The 16,792-nt window shown below is 39.2% G+C and overlaps 1 protein-coding gene across 4 annotated transcripts in view; it reads left to right on the top strand.

Annotated features, from left to right (window-relative positions):
- Nucleotides 1–16,792, top strand: part of MYT1L (myelin transcription factor 1 like) — a 126,932-nt gene that overhangs the window by 97,128 nt on the left and 13,012 nt on the right. For all 4 annotated transcript variants that reach the window (XM_050972400.1, XM_050972399.1, XM_050972398.1 and 1 more), the window contains exons 16-17: nt 2,981–3,064; nt 4,376–4,597. In XM_050972400.1, the coding sequence (XP_050828357.1) occupies nt 2,981–3,064; nt 4,376–4,597 (306 nt within the window). The remainder of the gene's footprint in view (nt 1–2,980; nt 3,065–4,375; nt 4,598–16,792) is intronic.

The following is a 16,792-nucleotide window of genomic DNA, read 5'->3' as shown; positions in this document are numbered from 1 at the left end:
CTCTTCCAAAAAGGCCTCTGGCAACCCCATGTCTTTGGCTGCCTGCAGGCACAGAAGCACTGACATGTAGTCAGTGAAGTAACATTTTCTTTGCTTAAATCCACAGATGTCCTCAGGAGACCTGTCACATTTACACAGAGCCAACCTTACCCTGTTCAGATCACGGTATCTGTCAAGGCCATTTCTGAGGTGGGAAGGCTGGCAAAATGTATGCCTTCAAAGGGCAGCAAACCAGTAGCCTAAATCTGGAGCTGTTAAGCATGGAAGACCCCACAGCATGTTGTCAGTTAGGCTTTCTAATTCCCAGACTGCAAATTAGCATTTAGCTCTGCCTGCATCTGAGTTAGCATTTTTGTTTGTATTTGACACCATCAGTTACAACCCTGTCAGTTTCAGAAGGAAAGGAATGACAGACATCTCTCCTAAATGGCTGCTGAGGTTATCCCTGGTATTTAAAATGGCTGCTCAACAGCAAGCATACGTGAGGCAGATTGAACTCTGCCATAACTCTGCAGTTCCACACAGCCCTTCAATTTCTGCAAGAAGTTATAGCACTGTGCACTGCTACTGAATTTCCCTATTTGCCTTTCGTCTTCATATATAAGGAATTAAACTCATAGAAAAATTAAGTAATATTCTTATCTTGTAATAGCTTTGGTTGTTACAGAATTAAAAAATTAAAGCAAAGGCTTGACATATGTTTTCTTGATGGATCCACGGTCAGAGGAAAAGTGAAATAATCACAGCCTCAGAAACTGTGTGTTGGAAATGTCTGTTTAGAGGACCTGAAAGGTCTTAAAATTTTCTAATAAATAGAAATAGATTAGAAAGTTCTTTTAGAGAGAGATGATGCACCAAAATACCAGTGAGTAGGTGATAATTAAATTGACTTAGTATGTAGAAAGCTTTAAATCATTAGTCAAGGCAGAAATTCTTTGTTCAGATTTTGTTATGAACATATCATTTACAAGCATACCCATCTGTACACCTACTAAAAATAATACTGCTTTCTGAGGAATTCCTGTTAACTGTTTAGTTTTCAGATGCAAATTCTGATTATCCTCACCGAGTGAGTACAGCTACTCTCAGAGATAAAGGAGGGGTATCTTTAACACCCATCCACTCCCCTTCACTTTCTGCAGACCAAGTTGTGTGTCAGGCAGTGAACCAGCCTGTTCCTGAACAGTTCCCTTGCCCCAGAGCCAGCTTTCTCTTATTCTGAATCCCCCAGGGTTTCTTCCTCCTACTTCTTTCTTACCGACAACATTATTATTTTTGAAGAAAACTGTTGTTAATTGGCACAGGCTTTCTCAGGTTTAGTTTGTACACAAAGAACTGTGGTACTTTCATGTCCACTATGCAAGCTGGAATAAACAGCCGTTTGCTTTGAAAAGGAAAATGGTCAGTTACATTTTAAATGGAAAATGAAATGGGATGAGAGCACCGGTCCACATATCAGAGTGCAGATGCCTATTCCATTAGTGCTGCCATGACCCCTGGCATGGCACTGACCCTGGGCAACTAAAGGTCTCACAGGCAATTCTAAGATATGATTTGGGACTCAGTGTGGTTCCAGATCATTCTTTACAAACAGTGTGGGTGTAGCTGCCCTGCTGTACAGAGATAGAGAGCTTAGCTGTACAAATGTGAACTTTCTGGTCTTGGGTCAAAGCAACAGTTCTAGGCCCCTTCTGTTTAACACTATTGATGTAGCCATGACATGTCACTAAAAGTTTCTAGATAATGTACTATGTCCAATGTCCTGTGCCAGCATTCCTCTCTTTCTTTAATTGACTTATTTATGGCTTTGCAGCATGTAAACTCTGGTTTTATCTATTCTTCATTTTCTAACACAGAATTCTGTCTGTGATTGCATCACCTTTCTCTGTGCTTCTTCCCCTCAGTCCTCACTGGTTTTGACAAGACAAAATAACTGAAAATTTTGTTACCATTCTTATTTTTGTTACCACTCTTCTCTTCTTTGCAAAGACAGGACCTACTATACAACACTCAAGTACCTTTCCTCATTCTGAAAACAAAAATTTAATCTTCTGTTTTATTTCTCTAGGAAATTTTTTCTTTGGTGACACTTCTTTCTCTCTCGTGTCAACACTTGAAGGTGTTCTACTGGTGGATTTCTTTTTTAATGTGGATAGTTAAGATGGAAATAACATTTAAATAGAGGACCAAGAATGATTGTTTTGATAGAAATACTTATCCTGTATCCTCAGATATCAGCAACCTAAAAAAAATCTTTAAAAATCAGTTAACATCATTGTCAAGTCTACTAAGTGGTTTCTATAATGAATTCTTCATATGCAAAGGGAGGATGAGCTTGTGTAGTTGAAAGCAACATTCTCAGTCTTTAGTTAAATGTAACATATAACTTTGTCTCTACCAAGTCTTTTTGTCTGGGTGAATTCTGAGCACTTGAACCCCTTCTCTGAAAGGCACTGGAAGCTCTGAGCTCTGTCATGTTTTTATTCAGTGATTCTATAGAATTGTTATGTGATGTTTGGGAGAGTTTGATAATGTTACTAATGTGCTCCTGAGAGAAATCTTTGATCCAACGAAGAGATAATCCTGTTTTTTCTTCCATCCCTCTCAGACATAGGGGACATAACGTCTCTCAGCCCTGAAACACTGACTTCTATTCCTATTAAAGATGCCACTGCTGCTGCTGAGTCAGCTGAAGGAGTTATTAGGCAGAGGGTTTAAGAGCTGCCTTCCCTGACTCCTGGGGGAGTTCCTGTGTGTGTGGTGTGCACAGCACTGGCAGTCCTGTCCTGTATCACAGACTCACACCCATGGATCCCCCCTTCTGTGGCTGCTGCAACTCTCCTTATTTATCCACCTGAGCTTTGACTGTGCAAACTAGACAGGATTGCCTATTTTGCCAGTTTCTTGAATAGAAAGCATATTCCTGTAAAGTGTACCCAAGAATGAGAAATTGCATTCTAAAATGTTTTCTTTTACACAGTCTTTCAGGCTGTCCACGAGCAAAGAAAAGTGGAATCAGGATAGCACAAAGTAAGGAAGACAAAGAAGACCAAGAGCCAATTAGGTGAGAACAAATATTGTCAAAGGGCCTTTGTATGTTTTATAGGTCTTCTATATCTTCAGTGTTTTTAAGGCATAAATGTTATTGTGTGATAGTTATCCAAGGGCAGATGAACACATTGATTTCTATGAGAAAATCTAGTTTCAGTGCTGATTGTTTCAACAAAGGATACAGCATTAGCCAAGGGTACAGTCATCTGTAATTTAGAAATAGTTTTAAATTCTTCATTTTCAAAAGAATAATCTGGAAATTAATAATCTGTTTGCATACTACAGGTGAACCATACATGCTAAATAAAGGTAGTTATGGGAATAGAGGATTGAGTGTTTATATGAGACTGCTGCAACCGATCTGATTGTTCATGCAGTTTGCAAAAGAAACAAATGCCTACCTGTAGGTCTTGGTTTCTTCTTGCAAGGCACTCTGATTATTAGTGGCCACTGAACTTGGTGGACTTAGGACCATTCAGGACCAGATCCTCAGTAGAAAATTGCAGGAATATTTTAGTTCACAAACAGTGAAGTTATTGGCCTTTAGTTTAGACGTCTGTTACGTAGCAACACATTGAAAAAAACCCCCATAATTTTCTTTAAATGTTTCACTTTGAAGATTCTAACTTTTTCCTTCTAACCTTGATTATTTAGTTTTTAGTATACAGAGCAGTATATAGAGCAAATGTATGGGGAGATTCCCAACTAAGAAAAACCATCAGATGAATACAAAACTGCCTTCATTGGTCTCTGGGCTGTAGCTCACAGTTTCATAGCATCACCCCTATTCAAAGAGTGGTTAAAGGAGCTCAGCATTTCTAATGAGGTGCTCTGATTACATCATAACTGTGTATACATGACCTTTCATGACTTCAGACAAGACTTCTTTGGGTTTCATACCTATAAATAAAATGTACCAAGGATTATACTAAGTATATTTTATGCTTATAGGGTTTTATGAACAATTCTGCTGCTGGCCAGAGCTCAGTAGCAAATATTTCAATTCCCCTGTGATATTTACTGTGATAAACACCTGTAATTCAAATACATGTCTCAGTCCTTTTGTTACAATTGCATAATGTCAGCAGCTGTGACTTCATCTATTGGCTACCCTTATTAGAATTTATCAGCGAACATTTTTTTCTTCAAATTGTAAAGTTGTGCTTGTAATTTTACCCACTACAGGGTATCTTGACTACTTTTGCAACCACAGTGTAGGATTATTCTTTCCTTTTCATATCAGGTTTATTTTGACTTTGTTGTAGAGGCTACCATGTATATAATGGCAAGACAATAAAGTTTTTCTCATCTGTCTGCTATACAGATGTCCAGTTCCTGGCTGTGATGGCCAGGGTCATATAACTGGAAAATATGCATCCCATCGCAGTGCATCAGGGTGTCCTCTTGCTGCCAAAAGGCAAAAGGATGGGTACCTAAATGGCTCACAGTTCTCTTGGAAGTCAGTGAAGACGGAAGGAATGTCATGTCCAACACCAGGATGTGATGGCTCAGGACATGTCAGTGGTAGTTTTCTTACTCATCGTAGGTGAGTAACTATGACCTATGTTTTTCACTTATGTTTAATATTTAAATCAGATTTAAAATACAACTTTTGTCATGGCATTTCTCTGCTCCTTTTGAATTTCATTATTACATCAAAAAATAATCTGCTTACGTGTAGTTGTTGGTAACTGGAAACCCAGACAGGCAAGTTTTTGCACGCAAATAGAGACCTGCACTTGAATCCATAATATATAGAAAATTTTAGGGGAAAAATCATGCATGAGAGTAACTTTAAATTCTTGTTGCTTTATTGCATATTTCTGGACTTGGGGTAATTTTAAATAATTAAAATTACCTTGGGGGTAGACATTGTGAGACATATCTGAGTCCACCTTATTTTCAGAGATGTCAAACACATTCTTGATTCTCAAACATCAGAGCATGGAACTGAAGATTATTAGGAAAGAGCTCCATAAAATCAAAGTACTTTTATTGATCTGGTAATGAACATGTTTGTTGAAAATAATACATGTAGAATACAGAGCATTATTTAAAACTAATGGAATGTAAGTATTTGACAAAAGAAATACAAAGCTTGATTTTTCATAAACTTGGCAAAAATACGAGAGCTTCAATGATAACATTTTTCATAGCTTGTAAAAGAGAGAGAAAGTGGCCAGTCTATTAGGGATAAAACCTGCTGCCATTTTAGATATTAGATTATGAAGAAACAAGGATTTTTTTGAGCTCTGGCTGGGAATCTAGGCCTGAAAATTACTATAATGTCAGAGCAAATTTCCTATTATATAATTGCTAATATATAACTCTATTACTTCAAATATGTCAAGTTGATGTCCCTAATTTGTCAGCCTCTCCAGGCAGACCTCAGTTGAACTTCTGTACCCTTTAGTTAGCTAAACCAATTTGATCTTGTTTTGTAGTCAGTTCTAGATACAGAGGTGAAAAGTGTACTTCTTCTTTCTCTTGCCTGTAACTATTTCCTTTGATTCTTTCTTTGACAATCCTTTGCAGCTTCACTCAGAAGCCTTATCCTTACTTCAGCCTCTCCAGACTTTGTGCACATAGTCCTATGTATTGTTTAGGCTGGGAGTTGTTTTTCTACTCAGTCTTTTGTGGTATCTACCATGAAGGGATTCTGGTCCTTGACCTGAGGTGCTACCTGAGTAGCCAAATGTATTACACAGACTGCAGCTCCCAGAGGTTTTAGGAAGCAGGAGATGCAAAACTGACCATTTATGCAGATGTGGCTTTGAGTTTCTGAATTTCAGTAAAATACCAGTATTAGTGTTTGTATTTCAGTTTGACTTTATTCATTATGGTGTAAGATTTATTTAACTTGGAGACATCTGTCATTAAAATTTTGAAATGATTTTACCTTTACTTAAAAGGTACAATATAATTACTGGGAGATTGCTTGCAAGGAGTGTTCACATAGTAATTATGGTTTCAAGGAGAAAATTCTTGCACCAAGAATAGCTAACTTCTAAAAGAAATGTACTGATACTAAGTTTAACAATTTAAAGGGCAAATTGTGGCCAGAGATTTTTTTTTTAAGGACTGCTTTAATGAAAAAAAACCTAATACAGTAACCTAAATATGACATTTAGCTACAAAGCAACCATGTGTGGTTTTCTGTACCATTATCATAAGTAGAAACAGAGACTTGTAAATGGCTTACTTCATAAGATCAGTTTTTAGGCAAAAAGATCCATTGTTAGAGAAGAGGACCACAAGATGAAAGGTTGCTTAAAAAAACTGATGAAGTATATTGATCCTACTTAATTGTCTTGATGTAACAAACGGCCAGTGTTCTAAGTTGTGAGCAAATTGAACAACTTGAAGCTTCCATATGCAGTGGTAATATTAATAACAAGCCATATTATTTTTAAAATATTACTAGTTCTTGTAGAATTCTTAAGGCTGTTAAAAGTGGTTGGTTCATTTGCTCACACAAAGAAAAGCACATGGAGCCATTTTAGATACCTTTGGGTTACCTATATGGCCTCCAGCTGCTGCTCAGAAAGGTAGGTCCGGTGTAATATTTATCAGCCTTAGAGATGAAATAGCATTTCATGTCTGTAAATGGACAGTTGACTCAAACTCTGAATGTAGGACTGAACATCAGAACAGTTCACCTACCTTAAGAATCTGCTTGTACAAGATGTAGGATGCATCCACTTCCAGGATCAATGGGTCCTGGAGAGTTGTCCACTTCAGTGACACCGGCCTTTAATCAGTTGTACCATAAATGTCACTGAGTGTGTCTAAAGGGAGTGTTTTCCTCTGCCTACAAACAGGTACTTTATGCCTTTTGAAGTGTTCCTATGGCATGCAGTATAGCTGTACTGGGTTGGCCAAAATGACTGAAGGCTTGTGATGCACTCCATTCTTTGATTATGACAGCTGAGAGCTGAATGTGCCTGGCAGGGGATCTGCAGGGGCGCTGATCTTGTTAAAGGAACGGGCCCCAGAGCTCCATGGCAGCTTTGACACATAGCCAAAACATGCAGGTGTTTAAACCCAGGTGTCATAATCTGGAGCTCAATCCCACCCAAATCATAGGCTCTCCATTTTCTTGCATAAGGATGAAATATTCCCTCACTTCAAGTGTATCCATTCTAACAGACTGTGGTCTCATCTTCTACTGCTAATAGCATTTTGCTATACAGCCATGGCTGTAAATCTCAAATTCTCCCCTTCTGAAGAGAAGCAGTGCTATTCCAGTCACACAGTGAGACCAGATTTATGGACATTTTTTTGCAGGTAGAGCTGGTTTCAGCATGCACGGGAGGAAAGTAGGGCTGTGGCCTTTAACTGAGACAGTAGAAGCTCCTCAGGAAGGAGGAGTTAATATCTTTATTTTTGCCAGTACACCTTGCTGTAGTCCTGTTAGGATTTTTTTCCTCCCCAGTGGAAATATTTTACTATTGGCAGACTTCTCTAAGCATATATATGCATTCATTGCATGTGTAGTTATCCTTTCTGTCTTCTCCAAGAATTTTATATTTTGCCATTTGTAGATAGCTGTTAATATGCTGTTATTAAAACAACTGTAATATTCTGAACAACAGACTGGCTTGTGAAAATGTTGCCAGCTGTTGAATTTATCAAATGTACATTAGGAAAGATGTTTTTCAGGTAAAGATTTCTTAGAGCTTCTGTTGACATTGTACACATGAGATCATTGCACTGGTGTCAGTGGATACTGGAGATGATCCACAAGGGCTGGTAAATCAATAAAGACCTTCTCCGACTGGTATGTCGTCTGGAATTTAAATGTGTGCATATTCCTACATTCACACTTATGAAGCAGAATTAAATAGCCAATGAAAAAAGTAATAAATTTCAGTGAATTTTGAACCCTACCCTGTGATCAAAGGTTCCAACAAAGTTTCTGGTTTTTAACATTTCATTGCCTGTTCACAGAAATGTCTGTGAGTAGTTTTATTTTGTGAAGGAGTTTGCATTAGAAAAGAATGGGAACAGAGAGTTATCAGGAGGGATTTGAAGCGTAGGATTAAGTAGGCTATGCTTCAAAAAGGAGCCTCTGCTAGGAAGAGAGGCCAGTGTGAAATTAGGTGACCTATCAGCAGTATGAAAATGAATTGGAAGGCATGTAAGCATGGAATCAGTAGATAGATAAATTAAATAGGTTATAATGAAATGTAAATTGCTTATTATACTGTAGCTTTTCAGTTTAGTTCTTGAACAGACCCTTACATCCCCATATTTGATTTAAGACTTTTAGGGATGGCATCATTTCTAGTGCTGTGATCAGTGGGGACTTTCTCTTAATCCAATATACTTGGATTTAGCAACCCTGCTCCTTAGCACAGAGAGGGAATGTGCTTGTGCTGACTTCAGTGGAAATTACCTGCAGAAATTTTTCAGATCAAAAACTGTGTTATGCTCCCATCTTCAGCTCACTTCTATTTACATCAGCGATCACCATTTCAAACACATTAATGTAGCTTTTAAGTTCCCTTTACTAAGGAAAACTGTGGTGGTTTAACCCCACTTGGGACCTAAGCCCCACAGAGTTGCTTCTTCCCTTCCAGCAGTATGGGGGAGAGAATCTGAAGTGTGAAAGTGAGAAAAATTGTGGGTGGAGATTAATAGTTAAAGAAAAAGCCACACTCACAAGCAAAGCAAAACAGGGAATTAATTCCCTGCTTCCCATGGGCAGTCAGGTGTTCAGCCATCCCCAGGAGAGCAGGGCTCAAGTGATGGTGTCTTGGGAAAGCAAACACCATCACTCCAAATATCCCCCCTTTTCTCCTTTTTCTTCTTCCCCCAACTGTGTATATTGAGCATCACACCATATGTTGTGGGATATCCCTTGGGTCAGTTGGGATCAGCTGTCCCAGTTGTGTCCCCACCCAGCTCCCAACTTGTGCACCCCCAGCCCCATCAATGGTGAGGTGGGCTGAGAAGCAGAAAAGGCCTTGACTCTGTGTGAGTACTCCTCAGCAATAAGGAAAACATCCCTGAATTATCCATGTTTCAAGCACAAATCAAAAACACAGCCTCATACAAACTATTCTGAAGAAAATGAACTCTATTCCAGCCAAAGGCAGTACAAAAATATTTTAGTAGAGCTGTAATATACAAGAGATGATCAAATAATAAGGTTTTTTTCCCATTACAAGCTAATGCTAAATTGAGATAAAAGCATAGAGAAGGGTGATTTTTCTTTTGTGAACCTGTATCCTTGCTGAGGACAGTAGGACGCCAAGATCCATAAAAACGTTTTTAGAGCAGGATTTGCATTTGAGCAGCAAGGGCATGCCCCTGTATTTGCAAAATGTCTAGATGTGCTGGGGGGAAGCAATGGACATCATCCACTGCCTTTTCCCTTCTGAAGGAATGTATGTAGAAATTATCAAGTGGTTATGAGAGATTATTACATACAACACTTGTTACAGGCTATCCACTTTATGCATAGGAAGGTTTAGTTAATGGTAAGTAAGGCTGCCAGAAAGCCCACAGGAAGTTCACTCAGTTCAGCCCTTGCCACACATGCATGTCCTGAGGTGAAGGAGCACTGCCAGTGTTGTTTCCTTCAAAAATTCTATGTTGTTTGTAGCTCTAAGTTGCACAACTGCATTGCTAAGCAAGGGATCAGACAGATTATGAAAAGAGGAAAAGACCAAAAAAAAAAAAAAAAAAAAAAACCAAAAAGAACATCAAGACAGGAGCTGTCCTCTGCAGCTGCTTTCTGGAAGCTGTCTGATACCTACACTCACATGGATCCTCAGAGGACCTCTAAGTTCTCAAACACTCAGAGGAGATGACAAATGTGAGGGAAGAAGGTTGGAGATGTAGATTTTTCATATGCAGATCCTTTTTCTCATTAAATATGCTTTGCTGGAAATAGATACTGCATAAAAATCCTCTGTGATCATCCTCAGCTTCTGAAGGGAAGATTTGCAAATACCACCTACAGTCAAACCTCCTGGTGCTCAGGACCATAGAACAGCATCTCACCCCAGTGTTTATCTGGGGTGGGTGCCCCCAAAGAGGCAGTAGCTCTGTAAAAGATGCTTTATAAAAAACAGGCTAGTGGCTGCAAATTTTCTCATAAATTGTTGTAGAGCTTTCAGTATTTTCCTGAAGTCACATCCTGTCTTAACAGCAGTATTTCTCAGCTTCAGCATTTAAAAACATAAAAATACTTATTATTAAGTATTATTATTAAAAAATGTATAATTATAAAATTACTTATCATTAAGAGCAATGGCTCTCCAGCCTGTCCACATCTTTTTGCATAGTGTGAACCTAAACCAAGCACTGTGTTCCAGGTGTGGCCTGACAAGCACTGAGTGGGACAATGACTTCTGTGTCCCTGTGGAGATGCCCTTGTTGATGCAGCCCAGTGGCCTGCTGGCTCTCTGTGCCACAGCAGCACCACTCACTGAGCTTGTCATCCCCAGGAGCCCCAGGTCCCTTTCCACAGAGCTGCTGCACAGACAGGTAGGTCCCAGCCTGGGACCTACTTGTCAGTTTTGGTTGAACTTCGTAAGGTTCTTGTCGGTCCACCCTCCCAGCCTATCCAGGTCTTCCTGCAGCATGACTTCTGCTTCCAAAGAGTTCACTTCCCTACTCAGTTTGGTACCATTGTCCAGCTTCATCAGGATACACTTCATCCTGTTGTCCAGATCATTTACAAAGATTGTAAACAGGGTTGGCTCCAGTGTGGATCCCTGGGAGACAGGTTGTGGTGGGTTGCCAGTTTGAAAAGGAGCTGTTTACCACCATCCTGTGTGCAACCTTGAGAGGTTGCAGTTTCCCACCCACTACACAGACCACTTGTCCAGACCATTACACTTTTCTCTAGGAGGCAGCCATGGAAAACCATATCAAAAGCCTTGGAGAAATCCAGGTAGAGAATGTCCACTTGTAACTCCCCCTCCCCAAACCAACCAAGCAGGTTACTTTGTCACAAAAGTCAAATTTGCTTTTGCAAGTTTGTTAAGCACATCTGGCCCTTGGTGACTTCTGTGCTGGCTTTTCCCAGTCATGTGCTTCATCTCACTTATGATAGACCCCAGGAGGATTCATTCCATAACTTTCCCAGAGACTGAAATAAGGCTAAAGAGCCTGTAGATCCTCCTTTAAGCCCCTCTTGATGGTGGGGTTCCCACTATCTCTCTTCCAGTTTTCTGGGATATCCCCTGATCTCCGCAATTTCTCAAAGAATATGAAGAGGATTATGAAGAGTCTTGCAACAACATCAGCCAGCACTCCTCACACCCTCAGGTGGGCAGTATCAGGGCCCATTGATTTGTAGTGCCAAGCTCCTGTAACAGTTCAGCTGCAGCTCTTCCATCAGTGATGGTCAGTCTGTGTTTGCATGAACCCAGAGTTTTGCTCCCAAGGTCTGGGGCTCAACAGTGTTGGTCAAGACAGATGTGAGGGAAGTGTCAAGAACTGCTGCCTTTTCTTCATTGCTGGTTACTAATTCACCTCTCCCATATAATAGGGTGCCAATATTTTCCTTCTACTTGCTCCCTATGTACCTAAACAGCCATTTCTTGGAGTTTTTTACATTTCTATAGCCAGTTTCCTTTTGAGCCGAGCTTTTGCTATTCCAGCTGCATCTCTGCATTCCCTAGCTACAGCCTTGTCATTCCCAGTAGTATTTGCCCACATTTCCATCTCTGGTCCACTTCTCTTTTGGTTTTGAGCAGACCCAGAAGCTCGGAGTTAAGCCAGTTGCAAGCATCCTTTAAAACACAAAGGATCCAAACTGCCAGCTAAATTCTCAAGGTGCCCTAAGCTTCCAAAATACCCTATTTGTCAGGAGTTTGTGTCCAGCAATATCTTTTGAAAAGTGTTCCTATGCTGTGCACTGAAAGTGGTAAAAACTTTGCAGAGAAAAATATTTTTTTTCTATATATGAAACATAAATGCTGTCAAGCTCCAGATTTGTAAGAAGCTTTGAATATGCAATGCATTGAAGTATTTGATTGCATCTATTTCTAGCCAGGTCTCTTGTCAGGTCAACTCTTGTCCATGCTTTTATTTGTTGCTACAGTAAGTTGACAGAGTGCTGCATTTGTGTCAAAATTAATTCACTCTTAGTTCTCACTTTTTTACTTTTTCTTTGGAAGGCTTTTTAAGTTGTTTAGGGTGTTTGTTCATTTGGTATTAATCTGCCTGTCTCCTTCTTGCCATTAATTTATTTTGCTGTTTCCCATCTCTTAGTTTTTCCTACAAGCAATTCCTACATTGCAATTCAGCAGGAGAACATCATACATCATTAAGAGTATAGAAGAACTAACCAAATTCACTGCATTTAACAGTAGCTACAACTGACAATGATAAGCATCATCATGATGGCATCATTAAAAGATGACAGGCCTGGAAGTGTGTTGATATTTCCAAGAAGACAAGGAAAGAAATGTGGCAATTAAATGTAATAATATTATACATAAAGAAAAAAAAATTCAAGTCTGTGTGGTGGGTCCTGCAGTGCAAAGGATTTTTTGCTTAGTAATTTTGTGTTGACCTTAAAGGAGAAGGGTCTTCCTAAACCACTTTTTGACATCTTCCTCTTCCCATCCTCATTCTTTTCTACAGTGGTGGTCTGGCCCCCTTCCCTTCTCAGTCCCTGTGGCTCCTGTTCAATCTTCTTACTTCTGAGCTGCTCAGTCCCCTGCATTTGCAGTAGTTGGTGCACTTGCAGAACAGGACAGGCAGTCTCAGGTGTTGCTTCCAGCAAACATTCTTCTGCTGCAGGCCCTACAGCCCTGAACAGGGCTGGTGGAAGGGAAGGCTGCTACTTGTACACACAAAGTACTTGGAGGTCTGGTGCTAAACACTAACTCACATCCACTTAGCATGTCCTATGGACAGTCTGTCAGAGGCTTATAGCTCTGCCCAATCTACTTTTGTTTTCATGAAGACAGCAGAATGCATCTCTAAACTCAGAGCAACGCCCCATGAAACATCATTTCTTGCTCCAATTCACGGACTGTTAGAGTTATTCACGGAATTATTTGGACTTTTTTGTTCTCAGCAGGGACAAAATAATGTATATGGACAAAACAGTGATATAGAAGTATATTCTGAGAAATATTTATATTTTTCCTATGACATTTGGGGGAAAAAAAATGAGCCTGGCCTGACAGTTACCACTGAAGATTTCAGTCAGATCAGTTAAAATTTGGCAAAAGTTACAAGTGACTAAATGCAGAACCTGCTTGTTGAAAGAGTTAGGCCCTTTGCAAGTAGTTCTGCCAGCTCTTTTCATTACAAGCTGGAAGAAAGATGGAATAGCATTTTAATCAGATGTACCATTTGTTAAAGTGGAAGGCTCTTGATAGTAAGATAATGTAAAAGGACTTAAGAGGTTTACTTACCTTGGGAAAGTCACAGACAAAATAATATGAAATCTGTATTAAAAAAAGCAGACTGCATAATATAAACTAGAAAAATCATTTTGCTCAGCAGACCTGACAAATTACAGCAGACAGCAATTTTACAGGTGTTTGCAATGTGACACCTCCTTGATTTCAGGCACTTAGCAGAAGCTGTCTGGTTATAAGTCTGCTTGTCCTCATTCCAGACATAGCTCATAAAAAAGCAGAGAACAGAGAATGGCTTTTTAGATTTCAGGAGGGATGAATTTTCCTTTTGAAATACATTTTTTTCCTTGCTGTCTATACAAAGTGTTCAGAGAAATTGTACTTCATTCTAAGCGCCAAAGTGAGCTGTACTTGATCACTAAATAGATCACATGAATTCTTCAGCCACATAAGAGCACTAATCAGAGGTGTGTAGCTAAACATACTCCTTACCTTTTTATACCCAGGGAAGTCTCAACCTTTCTTCCTATTCAACAGCCCAGTAAATCCGCTGGTCTGCAGGTCATCTGTCCTGTTGTGTGCAGTCCCCTGACAGGAGAGAGGCTGATAAGCTCTGCAGAACCCAGCCCCAGCTCCTGGGGCACTCAGTTGTGCCCCATTAAGTACATGGCTTAGTGCTGGGGCCACCTGTAAGTCATGTAATGTGCTGCAGTGGGTACTCACTCACCAAAGAATAAATGAGAGATTTTTTTAACAGTTGTTACACATTGGGCAGGAGCCAAACCTCTTCCCCCATCAGGGATGATACAGGTCAAAGCTCATTAACACATGTGAGAAGCCCACCCACAAAGCCTCTTTGCTGACTAAGCAGCCTTAGTTAACTGAATATGATGTAAATTTGCCAAGGTACTCTTGTGCCCAGCTGAAGGGCAACTTTGGCAGTGCTCTTACATTTCCAGCATTTCAAGATTCATTAATCCCTTTTCTGCTGTATATTTATGCCCCAGGGGGATTCCTTTCAAATTGAGTCTGCTCTCAAGGCTTTCTCTCTCAGCTTTGCCATGTTAACATTTCTGCATAATTCCTATTTTTGTTTTTCTTACCTGATGCCTGCTTTGTTCTTTTGTTATGAGGGATAGGCATAATTAAACTAAAAATGCTACCTTGCCTTTTAAATCTCCAGTAAAAAAACCCAAATACCTTCTCTTCTTCTGGGTGGCCATTCACTCTCTCTTGATGTCCATTTGGTGCCTCTGACTGACCAGATTTTAATCCTAATTCAACCGTCCCCCCACCAAAATAAGAACATAGTTCTTTCCAGTTTTTCTGAAACAATGATTGGATATTATTAAAATAATTTTGAAAAGTTTGCATTTTATTTTCATCATAATGGCTATATTTCTTTATGGCCATTTGGATAGTGGTTTGATTTTTCTTACTTCTGAAGCAAAGATTTATTTAAACAGAATAAAATTTCAGCTACTTTCTTCAGCACCTTTGGAAAACAACTTGAATTAGGAGCTGTCCCTTTCCACATTACATCAAGCTTTTAGTATTTTTAAGTTAGATTTCCCTCCTGAATCAAAATTGAACTTTTTCACAGTAAGCATTCAGGTGTGAGTTGTAAATGAACCCAAAGAAGTTGTAAATGCACCAAAAAAAACCCAAAAATCCCAAAACCCCAAAAAATTTACAAAAAAAACCCCAACCAACCAAACAAACAAAAAGCTTTAGCCAGGAAACAAGACCTATAAAGGGCCACATTAATAAAAATCGTTATTTTCCAATGAAGAATTCTGAAACTGAGCTGAAGAGATGATTTTTTTTCTGACACCGAACACCACACAAAGGCAGCTGGGGCTGTGTGGGGAGAAGAGATTCCTCTGTGAGTCACAGCAATCTCCATGAAAACTAAACTGCCTTGTTTGCAGAACCTCTCTCCTGGATTCCCTTTGCTTCACATCTCAGTTAGAACCTGGGGAAAAGCCCATCATCCTTGAATGTAAATAAAAATGAGTGCTGTTTTAGGGAGGGTTCCTTTTATCTCTGCTGGAGTTGTGCATAGACTATTTCATCCTTCAAGGTGCATAGTAGAATTTACTCATGGGAATAAGGAAGTCACTAAAGCTGATTCCCTTCAAAACAGAAAAAAAAAGAGTGGTTCATGGATTTAATATTAAACTAAGGAATGGGCTACTTTGATCACTGAGTTTGATCTCTTAACTTGGACTTCAAACATTAGCAAATAGTTGAGGAGCTTAGTCAAAGTAAGGTTTCAGCCATTAACAAAATAAAACAGTCATTCTCACTGTGATCTGTATTTCCCTGAATTTCAAAAGGATTTACATCTGGGGCTTGTTTTGAATATATTAAAAGAGGTCCCTTGAAAGTGACTTGTTCCTTCCTCTCATCTATAGACAATGCTATTTTTAATATACAAGACAAGTGTTTCATTTTCTTTTTGAAAAATCATTGTGGTAGTAAACCTATAAATATCTTGCAGGGTTCATAAAATTTGTCCTCAGGATGCTTTTTGGGTACTACAGGTTGAGGCTGTGGTTTCTTTATACTGTCTTATTTTATCTCTTATCTCTCTCTTTATTCTCTCTTTCTTTGTAAATTCAACACTTGACATAGCAAATATAAAAGTTGTGGTTTATTTGACCTTTATCTCCTCCTTTCCCATATACCTACTTCTCTTATTGGAAGTTGTTTTCTTCACTTGAAAAGCCAAGTGCCTCCTCCAGCTTCAAGAGGGACTAAACTGCATCTGTCTGCTGAGGGAAAAAATGTATTTAACACACAACTGGAACCCAGATAATTGCTCCACTTGATCAATGGTCCTTCACTCTGGTGGCCTCTGTTGTTTGCATCCCTGAAGACAGTGCAATTACATTCTTGAAACAGTTCAGGATTTTAGCCCATATTTATTTAATCTAAATTTCTTGATCATTTATTTAATTTAAATTTCTTGATAAATGTGCACTGAACACTACCTAAAAACTCCTTTAAAACTTTTTCTCCCACAAATTTCCATTTTATTTTTGAACAAATTTCACCCTGTTTCCAAATCCACTGAATATATGGCGAGGCACTGGTTGCAGTAAGATAACCACAGTGCTAAACCAGAAAGAAAATTCATTCTTCACCTTATATTCAACTCTAATAGATACGATCACCATATAGCCTTTATAGTATTTTGTAAGTTATGGCAGAGGGTGGTTTTCTAGAATTATGTGCCAGACAATAGTTTTCTTTCTCAAATTAGAGGTTAGGCCCAACAGTAGAAATTTATCAAGAGCCAAGACACATTGCATCCCAGCAAAATAAGGTGTTGGTGGTCATCTGGTTGTTGATACAGCAGAGACTCACAGCTCTTGGTGAATGAGAAACTCAGAGGGAGTCCA

Source organism: Serinus canaria, chromosome 3 (assembly GCF_022539315.1).
Source record: "Serinus canaria isolate serCan28SL12 chromosome 3, serCan2020, whole genome shotgun sequence".
NCBI classification, from domain to species: domain Eukaryota; kingdom Metazoa; phylum Chordata; class Aves; order Passeriformes; family Fringillidae; genus Serinus; species Serinus canaria.
The sequence above is the reverse complement of the archived record's forward strand: the minus strand, read 5'-3'. Positions and strand labels throughout refer to the sequence as shown.